This window comes from Seriola dumerili, unplaced genomic scaffold (assembly GCF_002260705.1).
Source record: "Seriola dumerili isolate Sdu_G_001 unplaced genomic scaffold, Sdu_1.0 BDQW01000258.1, whole genome shotgun sequence".
Taxonomy (NCBI): domain Eukaryota; kingdom Metazoa; phylum Chordata; class Actinopteri; order Carangiformes; family Carangidae; genus Seriola; species Seriola dumerili.
In genome coordinates this window covers 2,000,737-2,019,988 of record NW_019174513.1, presented here as the reverse complement: position 1 = coordinate 2,019,988, position 19,252 = coordinate 2,000,737, and the positions used below count along the sequence as shown (strand labels likewise).

General features: G+C 39.5%; 2 protein-coding genes across 4 annotated transcripts; both read right to left on the bottom strand.

The window, feature by feature from the left end:
- Positions 1-144: 144 nt before the first annotated feature.
- Positions 145-12,760, bottom strand: LOC111230035 (pleckstrin homology domain-containing family G member 6-like). Of its 2 annotated transcripts, XM_022756571.1 has the most exons (15): positions 12,030-12,760; positions 10,283-10,502; positions 9,326-9,460; positions 8,896-9,033; positions 8,224-8,319; positions 8,061-8,111; positions 7,628-7,777; positions 7,028-7,138; positions 5,883-6,032; positions 5,650-5,784; positions 4,744-4,863; positions 4,505-4,637; positions 4,295-4,410; positions 2,066-3,603; positions 145-551 (listed from the first exon to the last, which is right to left on the bottom strand). In XM_022756571.1, the coding sequence occupies exons 1-15, from the start codon at positions 12,047-12,049 to the stop codon at positions 371-373; spliced, it is 3,294 nt and encodes a 1,097-aa protein (XP_022612292.1). In that variant the 5' UTR covers positions 12,050-12,760; the 3' UTR covers positions 145-370. The 2 variants fall into 2 exon arrangements, with proteins under 2 accessions (XP_022612292.1, XP_022612293.1); XM_022756572.1 differs by lacking the exons at positions 145-551; positions 2,066-3,603; positions 4,295-4,410 and having other exon boundaries at positions 4,576-4,609.
- A 104-nt stretch (positions 12,761-12,864) lies between these two features.
- tnfrsf1a (TNF receptor superfamily member 1A) lies at positions 12,865-19,074 on the bottom strand. Of its 2 annotated transcripts, none has more exons than XM_022756648.1 (10): positions 18,914-19,074; positions 17,092-17,196; positions 16,872-16,974; positions 16,613-16,738; positions 16,364-16,516; positions 16,143-16,221; positions 15,297-15,343; positions 14,655-14,830; positions 14,447-14,567; positions 12,865-14,298 (listed from the first exon to the last, which is right to left on the bottom strand). In XM_022756648.1, the coding sequence occupies exons 2-10, from the start codon at positions 17,164-17,166 to the stop codon at positions 14,000-14,002; spliced, it is 1,179 nt and encodes a 392-aa protein (XP_022612369.1). In that variant the 5' UTR covers positions 17,167-17,196; positions 18,914-19,074; the 3' UTR covers positions 12,865-13,999. The 2 variants fall into 2 exon arrangements, with proteins under 2 accessions (XP_022612369.1, XP_022612371.1); XM_022756650.1 differs by having other exon boundaries at positions 14,447-14,564.
- Positions 19,075-19,252: the final 178 nt, after the last annotated feature.

The following is a 19,252-nucleotide window of genomic DNA, read 5'->3' as shown; positions in this document are numbered from 1 at the left end:
AACAGAAATAAATCTGGTTTAATTTATTACATTATATACAATCTGAGGTTCTCCAATGAGAGAGGAAAATCGTAACAGATATAAATTAAATATACAGTAATTTATAAAAAAAAAAATTCATTATATTACACAAAACATTGACCGTGTATTTATGTGATATTCTAAAAACATATTTACATTATTTTATTTAATTACAGAATCTTACAGTGATCATAAATTCCGAGTGAGGATGTGCGTCCTGTCCTTTGTCCCTCTGAAATTCACATTCATAGACTGAATTTTGTTGAATTTAATACAACTGTCTGTGATCTCAGATGGCTGATTGGCAGTCTAGTTTTGTATCACTTCATTGTGTAGTGCAGCTTCAGATCTACACCTGACTACACTCCCCGTCTTCTTGCTCTGAAAATTCATGAACATCCGATAAGGCCAAGGATCGACTGATGCTGTCCAGAAGCCCTTCATTTCCAGGGTGTAAATGGTTCAGGACTTCATCATCATCAAAGCACCAGCCTGGCCAGTCCACATTTACACCTTCTGTGAAGACAACACTGAAGAAAGAGAGAGAGGTCAAAACTGATTACTCTTGAAACTCTTTACTGTGCCCGTAGTCTCTCCACTGCTAAATACTGTAACTGTCCAAGACTACACGTCCTTACACATCTGGTACTCTGCCTCAAGATGGATAATACATTTTAATTTCATCTTTGATTGTATGGACTTTGTGAGGTAGAAAATGCATTCAGTGTATTAATTAAGACATAAAAAGTGTTGTGGTTAGAAACATGACAAACACATTAGGGCAATTTAAAGTTTCCATTCTCATAGAACAATGCACTGAAAACTCATTTCAGTAGTAGAGATCTGACAGCTTAAAAGTACATTTCCAAAATAAGGGGAATGCAGATAAATTCAACCAACACAGAGCAAAGTATTAAGAGAATGTGCATCTGCCTATTATTTAAAGAAAAAGAGGCAAAATGTTTATGCAAAATTTTATTATTTTAAAGCATTTTTGCCTTTATTATAGCCACAGTGAGAGACAGGGAAGTTGGGGAGAGAGAGGGGATGACATGCAGCAAAGGGCCAGAGGCTGAACTCAAACCCAGGCTGCTGCAGTAAGATTAGCCTTCATGGTACGCACTGTACCAGGTGAGCCAAAATTTATGAAAACCCTGATCTGTACCAAGGACAATGTATAGCATCCAAATTTTTAATACACTATGGAATGTATGTAATGTAATGTAATGCATGCTTGTGAATTATTATTATTATTATTATTATTATTATTATTATTATTATTGTTAGTGGTACTAGTCAAAGAACATTTTCAAATATTATTTGTCACTATTGTCCATTTTGCACATTGTGCGTTCAAGTATCTAAATGTATGAGGGAACCAGACTTATATAATAATACTAAAAGTTGTATCTCAGCCCTGCATGCTTCTAAAAGTGGAGCCACTGGAAAATGCGATGTTACACATGCATGCAAAATAGTTGCTTTCGGGGCTTTTCTTGCTCTACTTAAGCCTGGATAATCCAGGTCTGTCCCTGTTCTGAGGCGCAAAGATTGAGACTGCCGAAGTCATACTTGTACTGGGAAAATAAAATAATCTGCCTCTCTTCAGTCACCTCAATTTCATGAATGACATGTGATATCTACATGTTCTTTCTGATACTGGGTGTATTTTTGATATTAATGTTGGTGCGATATATCGGTTTTGATGATAACAATGATATTTAGAAAATTAAATGTTGATCATCACCATGTAAGGTTCACTTTTTAATTGGTTGCTCGATTGGCTCCTGAACTAGACTAATGCCTTCTTGGAAATGTGGTAGTTGGTGTGATTGTGTTAGTAATGTAGTGGGTGTGTGTCATTTATGTGTCATCTGTTGTGTACAGTTGCATCTCTTTTTACTTTTCATTCTTTCGTTCTTTTTGTTTTTTTACAGTGCATGGTCAACACACCTTTTCCACCTGGGGATTAATAAATGTATCTGTCTCTCCATCCAACAAATTCATACATACACACACAGTTAATCATACTACTACTACTAACCTGCTCCTGTTATCATCTTCATCTCCGTCTACCAGCTGCTCTTTCCATCCTTTACTCACTGTTAGGGCTCTGTGTCTCATCAGTTTCACCTCCTCCTCCCAGTCTGTGTCTCTGTCTCCATCACTGGGCAATGGTGAAGGTGTGGTGGAAAACGAGGGGGAAGGAGGAGGATATCTTGACCTCAAATTGTGCCTTTTCAGGTTTTGCTCTCTTTTTGATCCATGCTCCCTCACTCTCACTTTGGCTCTTTCCAGAAGGCCCTCCAGAGGTGAGGGGTGTCTGTTAGGATAATACCCTGAGATGGGAAATGGTGTATATTGTTCTTGGGGTAAAGTGTACAGGCTACTGCGTTGCAGATGAAGTCCATGCTCCCCTTCAATTATGATGTTAGGAATGGAAGCACTCCTTTGGGTTTTCACTGAGGGCCTTTTTCTATGGCAGTTCGGATCAGGCAACTCAGGTTCAGACAATGTTTGGGGATCTGGAGAGACTCTATCATTCATGCACCAAAACATGCCTTGGTTCGGTTTCAGGGAGCCCAGCTTGAGCACCCGGTGTGAATCTGAGCTTTGGCCAGAAGGAAGAGAGTTTCTCTTAATGTTTAGGCTGTAGTCTGAGTCAGAGTTGGTGGAAGAGTTGTTTGAAGCAGTCAAAGTCTCTCCTGAGCCCTGGAAGAACTGCTTGGACGTCTGAGTAGAGGAACCCTGATGGATGCTGACTGGCCTCCTCCTCCGTAACCCTGGTGACGTCAAATCTTTTGAGAACCCCCAAATCTCTGGAGATGTCTCCGTGTCTCCAGACTGACTGTAGCTGGAATTTCTCTTGATGTTGTGGTTCACAGACTGGCAATCTCTCCTTATTGATATTCCTCCTTCTCCTGGTAGTCTTTGAAACTCCCTGGACATTGATGGTTGGTAGGGAAGTTGTACAGTGCTATCTTTGTTGGTTGGGTAGTCAACATCTGGTAATCCACCTAGTAAAAGACTGTATGGTCCAGTTGTATTGTATCTTAATGGATCTGCAGCAGTACTATGAATGAAAAGATCCAGATTAGGGGCAGATTGGGCCTTGTGGTTAAAGGTCACCTTTCGCTCCTTTGTCATCTGAGACTCAACTATTTTCTCAACTTCCTCTGTGTGGTTCCCATCTTCATCTCTTCTCACTCCCATTTCTATCCATTCATATCCTTTGATTGCTTGTTGCCAACCAGCAAAGCTCTTATGCACCGATTTACGATTACTGTTGCTGGGCTGGGGCTGCGAAAAAAGTAACCCTGTGTTGTTAATGGCCACATTATCTGCTGGTTGATAATGTCCCTCTGCTTCTTTAGATGCCAACATCCCATTCATTGACTGAGCGATAATAAGTTCTTCAGTAAGATGATCTACAAAATTTTCCTCTCCTGATTGTGTAAGAGGTTGTTCTTCCATCTCCATATCTCCCATCTTGGCTTCTTCAATAGATTTGGCCTCCAGCTGGATTTTCCAGTTTTCCTGTTTTCTGCTGCTCTCTGTCTTTCTCAGCTTCGTCAGTGTTTCCTGAAAATGTCACATAGAAATAAAAAGATAAAGCATCCAACAATGAATGTCTTACTTGTATTACTATTCCATATAACAAGACTAAGAATCTACAGCTATGCTAGCAGCTCTGTGAGGCTGTACTTAGACACAGCAGTCCTTTGACCCAAATGCTAACATCAGCATGCTAACATGCCGACAATGACAATGTTAACATGCAGATATTAAATCAGTATAATGTTTACCATGTTAACCTGTTTAGTTTAGCATATTAGTATGCTTAAGCTTGCTAATTAGCACTAAACAGTACAGTACAGTCATCCAAGTATATGGAAACACGCTGAACCAAAAATGTCAACCCCATGGTAGTGCTGGAGGAAAAGTCATTTGGATTCCCTGAGAACCAAGAATTAACCAAATTTTGTACCAAACTATGTAGTAGAAGTGAAAACTTTTAACTGAATAATTATGACCCTTTATTGCCATCAAAAGACAAGTCAGGGGACCACCAAAGTCAGCAGGATTTACCTTCTGGTGACCATGAAGGTCTGTACAAAATTAAATGGCAATCCATCCAACTGTTGCAGACATTTCATTCTCAAATAAAGTAGCTGACCAACTGGCCATCTGTAAAGCTTCAATGCTAGTGTGGCTAAAAGCTAAATGAGACTACAATCTTTTCTAAAGTTTTGGTCAGAAATATCTGTTGTACCTTCGCCTGGTGGATGGTGGAGACCCATGTGGAACAGCTCTCTGAGGTGCTGGCTGCAAATATGTAGACATTCATGGCACTCTGAAGTTCACCTACCTCCACGAGAACAAATGAACCTGACAGAAGAAGAGGATTGGTAATGGGATCTATAATATATCTATGCAGAACCCAACTGTCTTGGCTCAGGGTCTATAAGAAATTGTTACTCACAGCCATCTTTCAGTGCTATGCAGGAAGTTTTGTCCAGGGCCAGAGGAGGTCGAACCACTTTTAGCCGCTCTCCTTTCTTCTGGCCTTTAGTCATTAGAAGCACATCTGAGAAAAGTAGAGCCACCACCTCCAGCTGCATCACGCCATGCATGAGGAAACACAAAAAAAAGTAATGGAAAAGGATGTTCTGAAGAGATAAATTAAAATGTACGGTATCTGAGAGCACAGGCTCTGCTCACTTTGCCATCTTTTCTGTCCCGAATCTTCAAGTTCTCCTCCAGCAGCAGCTTACGTACGAATCCAGGTCCCACTCCTCTGATGGGGCATGTTAGGTCAAACTGGCAGATTTCTCGGACATGCTGTCAAGGAAAGCAATCATTAGTAATCATCAGTAGTAACTCATATTTGAGCGGGTAACAGTTAATTTTGGCCGAAATCTCTATTGTTCAGTATTGTCATCATAGCCTGACAGCTGAATTCTGACATCTAAGATTTCATAGAATACAATGAATTGTTCACAGACACTGACATAAGTTGATTAATATGCTTTCACTGCTTGCTTTTTCGAGGCAAAAAGCTACAGTACCCAGGTAGTGTGAGTAATGCTATTATTGAAGTACATTTTATACAGTACATTACATTTTACATTATATATTTTATACACTATGTGCCTCTTTGTAGGCCTTTTCCACAGCAGACATTTTGACTTGCCATAATAGCAAAAGCAGGTTTCATTATTAACATGGCTCTGTTCTATTCTAGAGTCCCAGACGGTGTGACCATGAGCCGACCGGATCCTTTTCTCACTGTGACATGGCAGAATGTCAATCATCTGTTGAAGGTGTCTTTATGACAGATACAAGTTTCATTGATGTAGTGGAGAATATTAGTTTCTGTGATTTGGAGTTCAGAATACACACAGACACACACACACACACGCGCGCAGACACACACACACACACACACGCATGCACACACACACACACACACACGCACGCACGCACACACACACACACACACACACACACACACACACACACACACGCACTCACGCACACACGCACACACACACACAACCACACTCACACACCCACACACACCAAATCTCAGTCTACAAAGGTGTTTTCTAGAATAGAACATTTTACCTTGTCAATTTCTTCATTTATTCCCTCCACCTCATATCCCTCCACCCTCTGAGCAGAGATGGAGAGAGCGAGCTCCTCATCCTTCAGCTTCAGGTAGTCATTGATACTCTCCAAGAAACTGTTTACGCTTGACAACTGGAGAGCAGAAGGATGGTTTAGTGTGTGTCAGTGGGAGTTTTGCTGTTCTGTAGGGGACAAACAGATTTAATGATTTAATGGTGTCAGATCCTCACCATGCCTCTGAGTATGTGCTGTACATGAGGGTCCTGGGTGGTTTTGAGCACAGCCTTAAGCAGCAGGGGGTACTTTGTGATCCTCTGATGGGGTTTGGCCTGCATGTCCCCAAGCCGCATCCGCTCACACTGAGGGTGAGTCTCCACCCACTGAACAACACAAAAACACAAGAGCACAGTCTCAACTTGCTCCTTTTCAGATGAAAAGTATTTTTTATTACACGGTCTTGAAATTGTTTATAAAATACAATTGAAAACATCTATAATTTAGTAGTGCCAAACATCCTACAGTAACCTAAATAGTATCTATTCATTCAGATAGTTTTTGGTTTTACATCTCAAAAATATATTTTGTTTCTGCTTCTTGAAGCACTGGAAAATTAAATTAACTTAACTCTTAATTTTGAGGGGTGGCAGAAGACTCTGTCTGATATCTCAAAGCCTTGACGAATAAAACCTCATAAACCAAAACTATCACAAGATGTTTTTGTTTTGTACGATTTGGCGACCCTTTAACGCCCATGAGTGCTATTTCCTGGTAAAATGTGTTTTTAACTGTTAAACCAAAACATATCACCTCCCACTCAGGTTGAAAAATGTGAGGGTATGACATAAGTGAAAAAGCAAATGCTGAATACACACACATACATAGTGGTACCTGTCTCTATACACAAGATAGTGTTGTTAATATTGAAGGGTGCTATGTTTGTAGCATAAGTGCTCATTATTTTATGCAGTAAAAGGTTCATCCCATCAGGTTTTGCAGGCTTAGCATATGAAGTGTTGCAGGACAGCGCTGCTTGTCTTGTGCTCACTTTTCCCATAAATGTCCTGCACTCAGTTTAATGAACTAGAAATCCTTCAGACCACTACAGAGGCTGAATCATTTGGAGAAGGCGTTGGTGTGACAAGTGGTTGGCCATCAGGAAGTGGCAATGACAGACCGCCCACAAGGTTATGAAAACATCACAAACCACATAGAGCCACCATTAATAACAGAACAGTTAGTCATTACATTGAATTCCATTCAGGCAATAATTGGGTTGGTGTGGGTGCTTATTTCAGTGCATGTTTGGGAACTTTCATCCTCAAATGATTGTGCATTTGTGTTGCATGTTGTGCATATGGATGCTGTTTCGCTGTACCTGAACATAAGTTGAGAAATGTGGGTTGCTCTCCATCTGCCAGCGTGTGAACTCAAGATTGTTTTCCTCCTCCCAGCAGTAATGCTTATACGAGGGGAAACGCTCGTGGAACTGAGGACAAAAAGAAAAGGATGATTAATGACGATCTGAAGAGAACGCCTGCACTCGAAATTTTACACATGAAGATCAGTTTATTGTCATGAGGAGTACTCAGTCTGTGCATATTGTCGAATGTTGGCTAACTTTATGAAAGTGCAAAACTCAATCACTGTAGTAGTATTGAATAAAAGACATCTCATAAGCAAAATGTACTTAATATATCAAAAGTAAAGCACTCATTATGCCGCAATATTATTATTATTATTATGTTACTGGATTATTATTACTGATACATCAACATGTAAGCTTCATTTTAAGGTTGTAGCTGGTAATTTACTGTTGAGCTCAATGTGCAGAGTAATGTATGAGTAGTGCTTAGGGCTTTTTTTTTTTTTTTAAGAAACGGTTACGGTAAGAGGGTGTGGATACTTAGTTGGTTTCCTTTGCTGACGGGCAGAAACACACTTATGAATGTGTTTGTTGCAGACAGTGAGCTCTTACCTGCAGGCAACCAGCCTCTAACCTGACGGGGTCAAAGGGCTTTCCTGTCCTCCGGACTTCCTGTAACATGGGATAAGTCACCTCCTGCCAGAACAGCTGGTGTGCACTGAGGATGGAGGGGAGGTTGGAGAAAAGCAGCTCAGGAGTCACCTGGCGCAGGAGAGAGTCAAAACAAAAACAAAAATCATAGTGTTAAACTCCCCTGCGTTTTGATATTTTCCACCTTCTCAGTGGAAATGTGCTGTGCTGCATTTTCCATTTGCACTTGTCCGTTGTATTCTGTATCAGCTTGAGCGGATGTTCTCGTCGTGTCAGTCAGTGTGTGTCAGTGGTATGCAGAACAGTGGAAAATAGGCCTGTGGAGATTAGGTTTGTTGCGCAGTAGGTTTGTGTGTTTCCAGTGTAGATGGGGCTACATGCTCTGCACACTGACCTCCAGGAGAAATCCATGCTGGTGTAGGATGACGAGAGCTGCAATAACCAACTGTAAGAGGTAAACACAGCTTCGATAAACATCCTGTGGAAAATCTCCCCTCAGCTCTGACATACATGAAAATAAATCTGGCTGTGACAGCAGGTAGAGAGTGACATCTTACATCTTTGATGATAATTAGCTTGTTGATGTAGGTGAGTTCAGTGTGGACAAACTCCCACAGCGCCTCCTGCTGGTGTTTCTGCATCTTAGACATGGTCTGACCATGAAAGTGACAAGAGAAGAAGAGCAGGGAAAGAGGAGGAAAACTTTTAGAGATGCCTCAAGAATAAGTAAAATCGACATGCTGAGTGGGAATGGTACATTAACAGAAGGAGATGCATTTAAAGGATGTGTGCGATAGTCTATATTGTCAACAAATTCCATGAAAAAAATGTTATTTAACCTCTCAGTACTTTCAGATTTTCTGTGTTTGTCTGTTGCTTTAATTTCCAATCCCTAAAGACATAAATCTCCAAAAACAGGTCAAGAAAATAAACCTTGGTTCTCTTTAGTGAGTATTTACAGCAGCAGGATGGTGTATGTGGTTTTTGACTCAAAATAAACTACAAATCCCATGTTCATGTTAATAAGTTAACACATCTCCCAGTACAGTGGTGTGGCTCAATCACGTCTTTTTTAAAATGGAGGTTACAATGGAGGTCTATGACACAAAGGAATAAGCTCTACCAGGCTTTAGCTACAAGGGAAATAATTGTTTGTAAAATAAATTTGCTGTTAAATGTGGGTTTTGGTCTTTTCAGGGAATTTGTTCACGCAAAGAAAAGGCCCGTACTGAATGAGATTCCACTATATCCGTCCAGTTCTTCTCGAGTGTTGTTCCCTCACTTTCCTCCTTCCATCTCCACTTCAGACTGACTGGCACACGAAAGGTCTGCAGAGTGTGCTTTAACACATCCAGCTGACCTCGCTCCTGAGGAGTTAGAAAGAGACGGATTGAAAGATAGAGAAGTCGGGTAGAAAAAAAAAGGGGGGAAAATTTGATGTAATAATGAATCAGTAACTACTTAGAAGTGATCTTCAACAGTTGTTTGAAAACTTGTGGTCGGTCGTTACATCGCAGTGTAGGCTATGTCAGCGAAGTAGAACAAACATTGCAGTGGTTGTTTTAGTTGTTTGAGTGGGCGGACACGGTTTAGAGCAAGTCTGTATCTGTTTCTACACATGTCAGCATGTAGTGTGATGAGCGGGAGACAACATAATACCTCAGAAGCAGGGTTCTTGTCAGACACTCCCTGGCTGAACAGGACCTGTCTCAGGGCCGCTCTGGGTTTGGCTGCTGCAGATGTTCCTTTACTCAGTGTTGCAAAGTCAGTCACAACTTTCTGCTTGGTCCGCCTCTGGAAAGTCAAACATTCGTGCATTTTCAAGTAGAGCATTTCATTAGAAGATCACACATATTTTAAAGATTATATCAACCAACATTCATGAGATAAGTTAAGATAAGAAACTGAGCAATATATGAATCAAGACAGTGCTTATTTATCCATGTTTTTGTTTTACAGATGTCAAAACCAGTATCTAATATCTAGAAGTGGCATTTCCTCTGAATTTAATACTTTTAACACTTTGACACTATGAGATGAGTAATGTTCAGGGGTAGGAAAAGTGTTTAGACCCTTTACTATGGTAAAAGAGGTAATACATCAATATAAAGGTAATACATTAATATAAAGGTCCAACAAGTATTTTCAACAAAATGCACCTAAAGTAACAAAAATAAAAGTACTTTTATATGGCCCAGCAGCATTTTTTATTGTAGCTGGTCAAGGCAAATAAAACTTTAATCAATTTATGAAGTGTTAGGTATAACGACATTTCCGTCAATAATTAGGTCCTAAAAATCTGATTTTGTATTGGAGTGAGAATATTTCAACCAGTTTTTCTTGTTAAATTGTTGAACATTTGAAAAAAGTTGATTTGGGTTGAAAACAGGTTGACATATTCCTAGAACAATGGCAGATTTTTTTTTCATTTCTCATAAGGAAATAAAACTTTAAAGACTCAATAATGGACTTAAATGGCCTGAAAGGAAGATCTTTATAGAAGTAAAATATATGAGTAGAAGTATAAAGCAGCATAAAATGGAATTACTAACGTGAAGTACATCATAACCGTACCTGATTAAATGTACTTGGTTAAGTTTCTGTCACGTCACTTGCCTGATAGCCCAGTGTATTGAACTTGTGTTTGTCTGCTGACCCCTTGTGGTGATGGTTTATCTCTGCGGCTGCTGTCGTCCCATCAGCAACATCCGTCTCTCTGCTGTCACCGTCCCTCTGCCTCTCCCCGTCCATACTGTCTCGCCGCAGCACTGATCCTTCCTCCATCGGTGATTCATTTCCACCACCACTGGTTAAATGCAGTGCTTTTGAGGAAAGGCTGAGGATAAACAAACATGGTTACTCATTGCCAAAATAAGGTGTGTGAGGGCACAGAGGTGAATAGTTTAAGGCTTTGCAAGAAAGGCACAGAGAGTGGAAGACAGATGGAGGGAAATTGTGTGCTTTGTTATGATAAGGGTTTACTCACACTTCCTTTTCAGCAGCTAAAGCTTTATAAATCCTTGGTAAACAACAAATGTGGATGGCTGTGTTTCAATTGTTGGTTCCAAACCTTTTTGGCTTCTGACCCTTCAAAATAAAGCCAAGTCTGCATGTCACAGGTTTCATACTGCTTCTGAACAGTTCAACCATAATCGTTTTCCTTCCTTTTCATTGTTAATCAATGTGTATTTTTATAGGTACAAATAATAATTATACAAAACAGTACAAAATGCAAACAATCACAAAATAAAATAAGACTGACCCCTCTTTAAAAACTGTTTCAACTTGAGTTTAAGCTGATGCTAGTTCTGGCCCTCTTTGAGTTTTGTGGGTAATCAGTTCCTCATATTGAAAATACAGGTGTCCAAACAAGGAATTACTAAACATCCCCTTACAGTTTTCTATAGACGTACACTGTGTAGCACCAGGTCAAGCAGGATGGTAACAAACACACAGAATTTACGCAGCAGAAATAAAACAAGAAGTAAAATATAATTTTTTTTAAAAAGCTAGTCTTGACAAAGTTGTTTTCTATTTCAAATAATTGGATGCACTAATAGTAAACAGTAAATTAAGAAGCTGAAGCCACAACTGTTGTATCATATAGACGGTGAAGCTGATTTAACAGGACACCGATAGTTTCACGGCTCCAGCTCCAGTTACACAGTCAGGCAGCCTGTAATGTCACTCCAGGACTCATCTGACAGTAGTTCCCACAAACCTAACATCACAACTTATATATTTAGGTTACAACAGAATGTGTCTCTATTTTCAGGAACCTACTGTGTTTCTTAGTGAAATATTTCACAATTTAGTTTCGCAGTCATTAGAGAAATGCCACTCAGCAGGACTAATGTTACACAAGTGCAGCGTAGGATTTCTGACTGGTCTGGTATTCATAATCGTATTTGTCATTTATTCTGTTTTAGAAGTTATTCTAAAAGCAAAGACGCTCACATGAGCAAACACACTGTAGTTAGGAACGCTGCACTAATGTGCTCATACTATGTTGTCAAAGATCAAAGGCTTGACGCAAGTGCTTTCATCACGCTGTCATACCTGTTTACAATCACTGTCTGTGTCCCACAGTAACACACTAAAGGTGTCTGAAATACAATTATATTTGATTTGTAAGACTTCGGCTCATGTAAAGCTTAATAAAAGGACAACAAAACAAGGCATCATGGTAGCTTTACGGCGTTAGTAAATCAACAAATCAAATCCCACAAAACAATCCATATATCCACACAGAGGCTTTAACATGAAGGTGACTTACTGCAACTTACACTAAACAAAAGGTTCCTTAAGTACCATACTTCAACTGCCAGATATATTTAATAATAGATAAAATGGTAGAATTTACCTGGGCTTGGTTGAATCCATTTCGTTTCACACAGTCATCTTTGGTTTCTGTTAGCTTTCTCCTCCTCTTTCCCTTCACCTAGATGGGTCCCTCCCTCTCTTGCTTTCACCTGCACCCCTGCCCTCTGCAACTGGCCTGACGAGAACAACTGGATTCTGCTGCCAACAAATCAGTGCTTAGGGCTGGTTAATGTGTCGCAGTTATAAGTCCTTAATGGAGCTGAGGCGGTGACTGATTTCGTTGTGGGTGACCTGTTGTTAATTCATGTCAATCAGGCTTATTGATCACCCTCAGAAAACGGAGGGGGGGGGGGGGGGGTTGTTTTCATACATCTAAGCAGCAGCTGCTTTTGTTCATTACGTGACAGAAAGAAAGGCATTGATATGAAATCAACCATGAGAATCTGGTGTTTCATAGCACAGTAAAATGGAGAACAGACTAGAGCAAGAGGCAAGAAGGAGTGAGTTATGGGGAAGAACACAAGCCAAAAGAATGTAGCGACAGGAAACAAAAAAAAGATGAAAAGATCATGTGAGGTCAAAAAAAAAGAGACAAGACTTAAGAGTTGAATCTATATGTGGTAAGAAGTCCTTACAAATGTGATTAAATGTTTAAAGCGTCAGGGTGGAATGTATATTGGCAGCGTGGCTGAAGTTAAATACAACAATACATCCTCATTACACATTACTTTTTTCCACTTTGCCCACTAACGTACACATACAATCTCAGGTTGTATGCTTGTAATCAGCTTGTAAGCTCTCTTTATGACAGCTGTCTGAAGCCTCCAGACAGATTTATGGCACACCTCAGTTACATACACAAAGATACACAAAACATATATTCATCATTTATTCACTATATAAAAGTATAATACAGTTTCAAACAGGGCAAAAGTGCTTTGGCATGCCAGGTCTGTAAGAGTGTGACTGATTCATATCTGAGTCTACAGGCTCGGACTGGTATTATAAAAGTTGCCTGGCTGAGACAGACAAGGCGTGTCCTGTTTGGTTCAACTGTAATGAATAATGCGTCTATGATGGGGCTTAAAAGAATGCTAATGGGGCTATGAAAAGCTTGTTAAAAGTGGCAGGGGTCTGGTCAGCACTAAGTAGGAACAGCTAATTTGTTACTTTTCCAATCAAAGTTTGATAAAGAAGACCAGAACTTCTTTAGTTTTTGTTTTTTTCAGTACAACCAGGAACAACTATTAAAAGAATACCGGTTTACTTTATGGTACAGGCTAAATAGTCACCATTTAACTTTTTCACTTCCCATGTACTTAAATATTTTAACATAGCTGCAATAGTGACTTTTGACACAAATGGAGGGATTTCATTGGCCTAAACTACAAATGACAAAGGATGGTAAAAAAGGTTTGCTGTACAACAAAAAGTTGATAAAGCAACATGAAAATACAATACTGTGCAAATTACAGTCAATAAAACTTAAGTGATCACTCTAGTATGTAATCAGACGGTATAGTGACATGAAAGAAACAGCGCATTTTTTCAGCAGGCTTCGTGGCCTGTTGCATTAGTTTGACTTTTTGGGAAATATGTGTATTCACTCTCGCCGAGTTAGATGAGAAGATCAATAAAAGTGGTGTCAATCTTCTCATTTAACTCTTGGAAAGAAAGAGAATGAGACCCATTTCCCAAAATGTCAAACTATTCCTTAAAAAATTTTAACAAAAGGGTGAGCACAATCTATTAGTGCAAAAACCTATTTGTGGCTCTGAACCTGAACATTTTGATCAGTCCCTCTCAGTAGTTTGACCTTGTCATCTCAGCAGATGGTGGGTATGAGAGGTAGAGTGCTCAATGATGCTGGTTAGCTGTGAAATAGAACTGCTGCTTTGGTGGTAGCCCCGTGTCTTTGTGTAAGCTTTGAGGCCGTCTGTGAGTGAGTCTTTGGAGGGAGCAGTACTTGGTTTCATAAGCTTTTTGTTCCACTTGGCTCGTGTGAGAGGATTACTGAATGCCATACTTTGTCTCTAGCTCCTCCGCCGCCCTTCCCAGGTGCATCTTTCTCAGTATGTCTGACAACTCCTGCATCAATGACCAGTGCAGCATTCCACCTCGTCCTCCTCCACTTGCACGAGACCCTCTCTCAGCCCACACCCGCAGCATCTGGTAGTGAGCCTCCCGGCAGGATCTGTGATCCACCTCAGCTTGTTCGATCTCTGTATCCGTCACACCGAGAGTACGCACCAGCTGCTTCACCTGCAGCACAGGAACCAGATCCAGCACTGTGTAGATCAGGTCAGTGACTTCAGAAGTGGGGAAAGAAGAGGGGAGGGGTGTGTTGAGGGGAAGAGATAAGAGTTAGAACAATAGTTTACTGTATGTTTGAGCCAACACACTCTGGACCATTGGTCAGGAGCATGTGCTGCTATGCACAGTATAAAATACACTCACTCTTGATTTCCAGGGGGACACAGTCAGGCAGATTGGATGGCTGCTGTTCACTCACAGGGCTTTGGGAAATGGCTTTGACACTGCTGTTGTCCAAAGGTTCCTCGCGGCAGATAAGGACCTGCTATGAAACAAGAGTAGATCAAATTTTGTAGGCTGACTGTAGATGTACTTCCGGTAGGGAAAAGGAACCAAAGACAGATTGGCATACCTCGCAAGAGTCCGGGGAAACATCAGATGGTTGGGAAGGCGGTTTTTGCAACTCCCTCTGGGTGCACCTTTTTGTGACTATGTAGGTGATAAGAACCACGGACACCAACAATAGAAAACCCACAGATACAACTCCAACAATTACGTTTATAAGAAATCCACTTCCTTTGTCAGGAGCTTCACGAGGATCCCAAGGGACACATGAGAAAAAAAGACGGATACATGTTAAAAGAGCAACAATGTTTTTATTCCAACTAAACTACGTTCTGTTGTTATAAAACCTAATGAAGAAGGCACATCTGTAAAAAAACACTTTTTTTCAGGGTTTGTGAAGGGTTCACCAAGTTAAATTTCAGCCCTTTTTAATACCATATAGAATGCAAATTTGGACAAGTGGCAGAAAATGGATGGATGGGTTAACCAGTTTAAAATGACTATAGTGCAGCTGGAGTTGATTACACCTTGTTGATATTATGTTTCAGTGTTTCTGCAAACAAGAAGAGCAGAACGTATGGCTACGCAAGCTACAGGTTTTCACCAATATTTATTATAAGGCAACTCTATTCTTATAGCAATCCTATTGTTATTGACTCTTTCACATGAAAGCTGGCCTGATAATCATACATCTGACACGAGTGCTCACCTTTTGTATGCAGATGTGGACAGAGATGTGCGCACTCAGTGGTACATCTGTGGAGAACAGAACATTTCACAATATTGTAGAGGAAGTAGTACATCTCAAGAGGAAGTGATTAACACAAAGGTCAAGACATCTTTATAACAACAGTAAACTGTATGTTAACCACTACACAGGAACCTGGTAAATTTTGAAAGAGAGATAACACTTTATTTGTCACAATCACTATCAATGGCTACACTCAGGTGTTTGTGTGGCAGGAGTGTAGCTAAGGATTGTGGGATCTATGGGCAGTTAAGTTCCTCTGGGCTCCCCTCCTTTTTCCTCTTTTATCTATAACAAATATCTTTGTGTCTGTCCACCTACACAATCCTCACTGAAGCTGGGAGTTTTAGGCATTACCCTGATATAGATCACCCATTTTCAAAATATTTTTTAAATAAGCAATTTTGTTTTGTCTAACCAGGAAAAAACTTTTACCAAATTTTACTTTCTATCCTCGTATTAAGCAAGCTATGCAAACAAATGTTTTTTGTAATTTTGTATATTTCAATCATACCCTGTCTCAAATCTCCCTCAGTGAACCAGGCAGACAGTATATTTGGGGGGTGAAACAGGTGCCTATGAGTCAGTATACTTAAGAAATGAGCACTCTTAATAAATGTCACAGTAACCCAGTTTTTAGTGTCTAACTTCTCCCTTCTGTTGCCGACAAATGGAAAGATTGAACAAAGTCGGAAGTGTACTGCAAGTTTCAATTCAACAAACCAACTTCCCCATCAGTGACAAAAAAAAAGCATCCCAGACAGCAGAATGGGAACAGTGTTCACAAACAACAAACAGTGTACTCACTTCTCGCAGGGTTCACATTTGCCCTTGACTTTGTAGTATTTCTCCTTACATTCACAAACAGTGTTTTCCTGCAGTGTGCCTGTGCACAACAAGAATAATAATATTAACACAACTCAGAGGAAATACTTGATGGGCCAAATAATTAATAAAGAGAAAGCTTTTACACTGACAAAGCTGAGCCTTAGTGTAAATAATAAGCATTGTCTCATCTTAACACTCACATTTCTGTTCTTCCTTTTCATGAGGACCACATTGTTTGCATTTGCGACACTCTGATGTGTCTCCATCAATGTCATATTTGTAATAACCATTGTTACACCGACAAATAGTGTTTTCATATTTTTTACATGGCGAGAACTGAAATTCATTTCGTTCTGTGGAGAGAAAAAAAGTGAACAAAGCAAACCATTAACTGGTGCAACACTGATAAATCCAATGGGTTAAAGTCAGTAAAAGGGAATGTTACTTACTTGTACAACTTCTGCAACTTTTGCAGTTGAGGGCAGAGTTCATATTGTCCATGTATTGATTATAAGGACAGGGCGTGCAGTTGGTTCTCTGACCCGGAAAATGACATTCTTCTCTAAGCTTAAAACCTGAAAAACATTAATGTCACATGTAAACGTAGTTAAGACTTTGTATATTGATCTAATAGGAGAAGAAGACATTCACTTGTGTGATATTTCCAATAATGAGCATGTTATTGGGTGTTTATGTGTGTTTCTGTACCTGGATGGCATTTGTTGCAACAAATTCCATTTTCACTTTCATATTCCCCAGTCTCACACTTCTTCTTCTCTGAAGGTTCTAAACTTGCCAAAGTTAACATGCACTGCAACATAGAATATACAGTGAATTTTCAAAGAAAACATTTATTGTTTATGATCATTTATAAGGCAGGTTTTCCAGTTTATTGAGTATTTAGTGAAGCACTTCAGGTTTTTCTCACCATGAGAAGCAGTGTTATGCCATAATGGGCCGTTTTAATCCATCTTCTTCTGTGCCCAGCCCCCTCCATTGTCATACAGGTTTAACTCAATCCATCTGAGGTCACCTGCAAGGTAAACGGTAAAATACCTTTAAATCCAAAGAAATACTATACAGTAGCCATATTAGACTTTTGCTGAATGACTGTACGCTCCAGGCACACATAGCTACAACTACAAAAAAAGTCATTATTCCATACCTTAAATGTCCTTCAGTTTACAAATAAATCAAGATTAATTGTTCATCTCTTTATTCATCTTAAAAGCTAAAATGTTTATAATGCTACACTACTAGACTGTTTGTTTTTGTTATACAGGATACATTCATGATTAGAGCATTGCTGGCCGTGTTATGTACTCAAATATTTACTGTAATTATTCATGTAACTTTATCAATATGAAACATGAACCTTAATACACCCATGGCCTCTCTCTGCTTGTAAGCCCCATGCAGAAAATTAAGCAAGACCCGCCTTAGGTCTCTTATCATGTCAGTTTATGTTGTGCTTGTGATGCTTATTCCCAACACATATACATATACAATACATATACATATATATTTATAACCAGCAAATGGTTCTCTCTATTTTTAATCCATCCAAAATGTTGGTTTTTACAGCCTCACAGAACTGCTTGAGTGGCTCTAAGGGGTTTTTAAGGGATTTACTCATTACAGCACTAGTCAGGAGGAAAGTTTTAAATCCCTTTGTGTGTAATTTACATGGAAATAAATATCAATTTTATCCAAACTACATTAAATGACCCCTGACTTTATTACGTGAAAGGTTCAACGCACCCAAATTACAAAAAAACATGTTCTCACAGTAGAAATAGTATCTAACCCCCGCAGTAAGACATACATCTTTAAAGGTTCTGCTGCCAACCAAATACAATAAAGGTCAAGGGAATTTCATTTGTGAAAAATGACAACCATCTGCAAGTTATTAATCAGGATAATCAGGATAATCCATAGGCCTACACTTTGCTAGGGATTTTTTTTTTTTTATTGGATCTACTTTCTAACAAAGAAATACATACAGTACAATTGAAATTAGATGACAGGTCTGCAGGTTAACTTGATTAACCATTAGATTGGGGAGGGGGCTTCAGTTTCATAGGAGGTTTTGTCAACACCTAAACAGCGAAAATGAAAGTATCTGCAAGGTCGACTGTGATAAACAAGAGACCACGGTTATTATTTGTTATGAAACTAAAACTGTAAAAGTCACAATTATTCTTATTTATTTTTGCCTGTTTTAAGTTCTTGGTTGATTTTTTTTTTTTTTTTCATTATAACTGAATGTAAGCAGGGTCATTTAAGGTGGTCTCAATAAAACAATGCATTCACCTCTTTCATTAATTAGCTTTTTAAGTAATGTTAAGTGATTTAACAAACAAAAAGGAAACAAATGTGAGGCTATGATATGGGGTAAATGGTTTGTAAAACAATAAACACAGTTGCTTTATTGTCAGTTAAAAAAAAGACTTGTTCGCCAGCTTCACCCTCACTTCCCTGTTTTGTGAAAGGCTGAGAGTTGACGAACTTTGACAACGAAGTCACTTTAAAACCTTCAAAGGTGAACCTGACGACTAATGCAATTACAGATAAGATTGACATATTTAAGAACGAAATCCATACAAGATTTTACAGTTATTTTTTTTTTTTTGTCTCATGAGTTTCGATTTAGCTAGTACACACCACATAACGCCCACTACAGCCAGAAGCCTGATACTAATCTCTCCTTCCCTCAGATTCACATGCAGAGGTATTTTACCGCGACTTACCTGGACAACTGCTGCTAGGCCGACAGATATCTCTTTACATCAGGTCCATAAGTCGACATGAATGTATATTCAATGTAGTTTATTTTTTTTTTATCCAAAGCACAGCGACAGCCTAGTTGCCCATCTCGTCTGAAGACGAGCGGGGGAGGACTCAAACGGGAAATAGCTGCGTCACGAGCACATTTCAAGGAATTGCGAAGCGGAGTTTGGCAAGAAGGCACATGTGGGTGACAAAAACAAACACACTCTGAAAATCTGTCTGAAGAGAAATACAAATAGGAGGGCGCCTTTAAGTCTGCAGGTGACCCAGAAGTGCATAGTGCTCCTTATCCCAACACT

Coding starts and splice junctions, on each gene's coding strand:
- LOC111230035 (XM_022756571.1), bottom strand. CDS start 12,049: ATGGATTCAACCAAGCCCAG. Junction 9,461..10,282: donor TCAATACACTGGGCTATCAG/GCAAGTGACGTG, acceptor TTGACTTTCCAG/AGGCGGACCAAGCAGAAAGT. Junction 8,320..8,895: donor ATATAGTGGAATCTCATTCA/GTACGGGCCTTT, acceptor TTTCATGGTCAG/ACCATGTCTAAGATGCAGAA.
- tnfrsf1a (XM_022756648.1), bottom strand. CDS start 17,166: ATGACAATGGAGGGGGCTGGGCACAGAAGAAGATGGATTAAAACGGCC. Junction 14,831..15,296: donor TCCACATCTGCATACAAAAG/GTGAGCACTCGT, acceptor ATCCTCGTGAAG/CTCCTGACAAAGGAAGTGGA. Junction 14,299..14,446: donor TGTCCCCCTGGAAATCAAGA/GTGAGTGTATTT, acceptor CCACTTCTGAAG/TCACTGACCTGATCTACACA.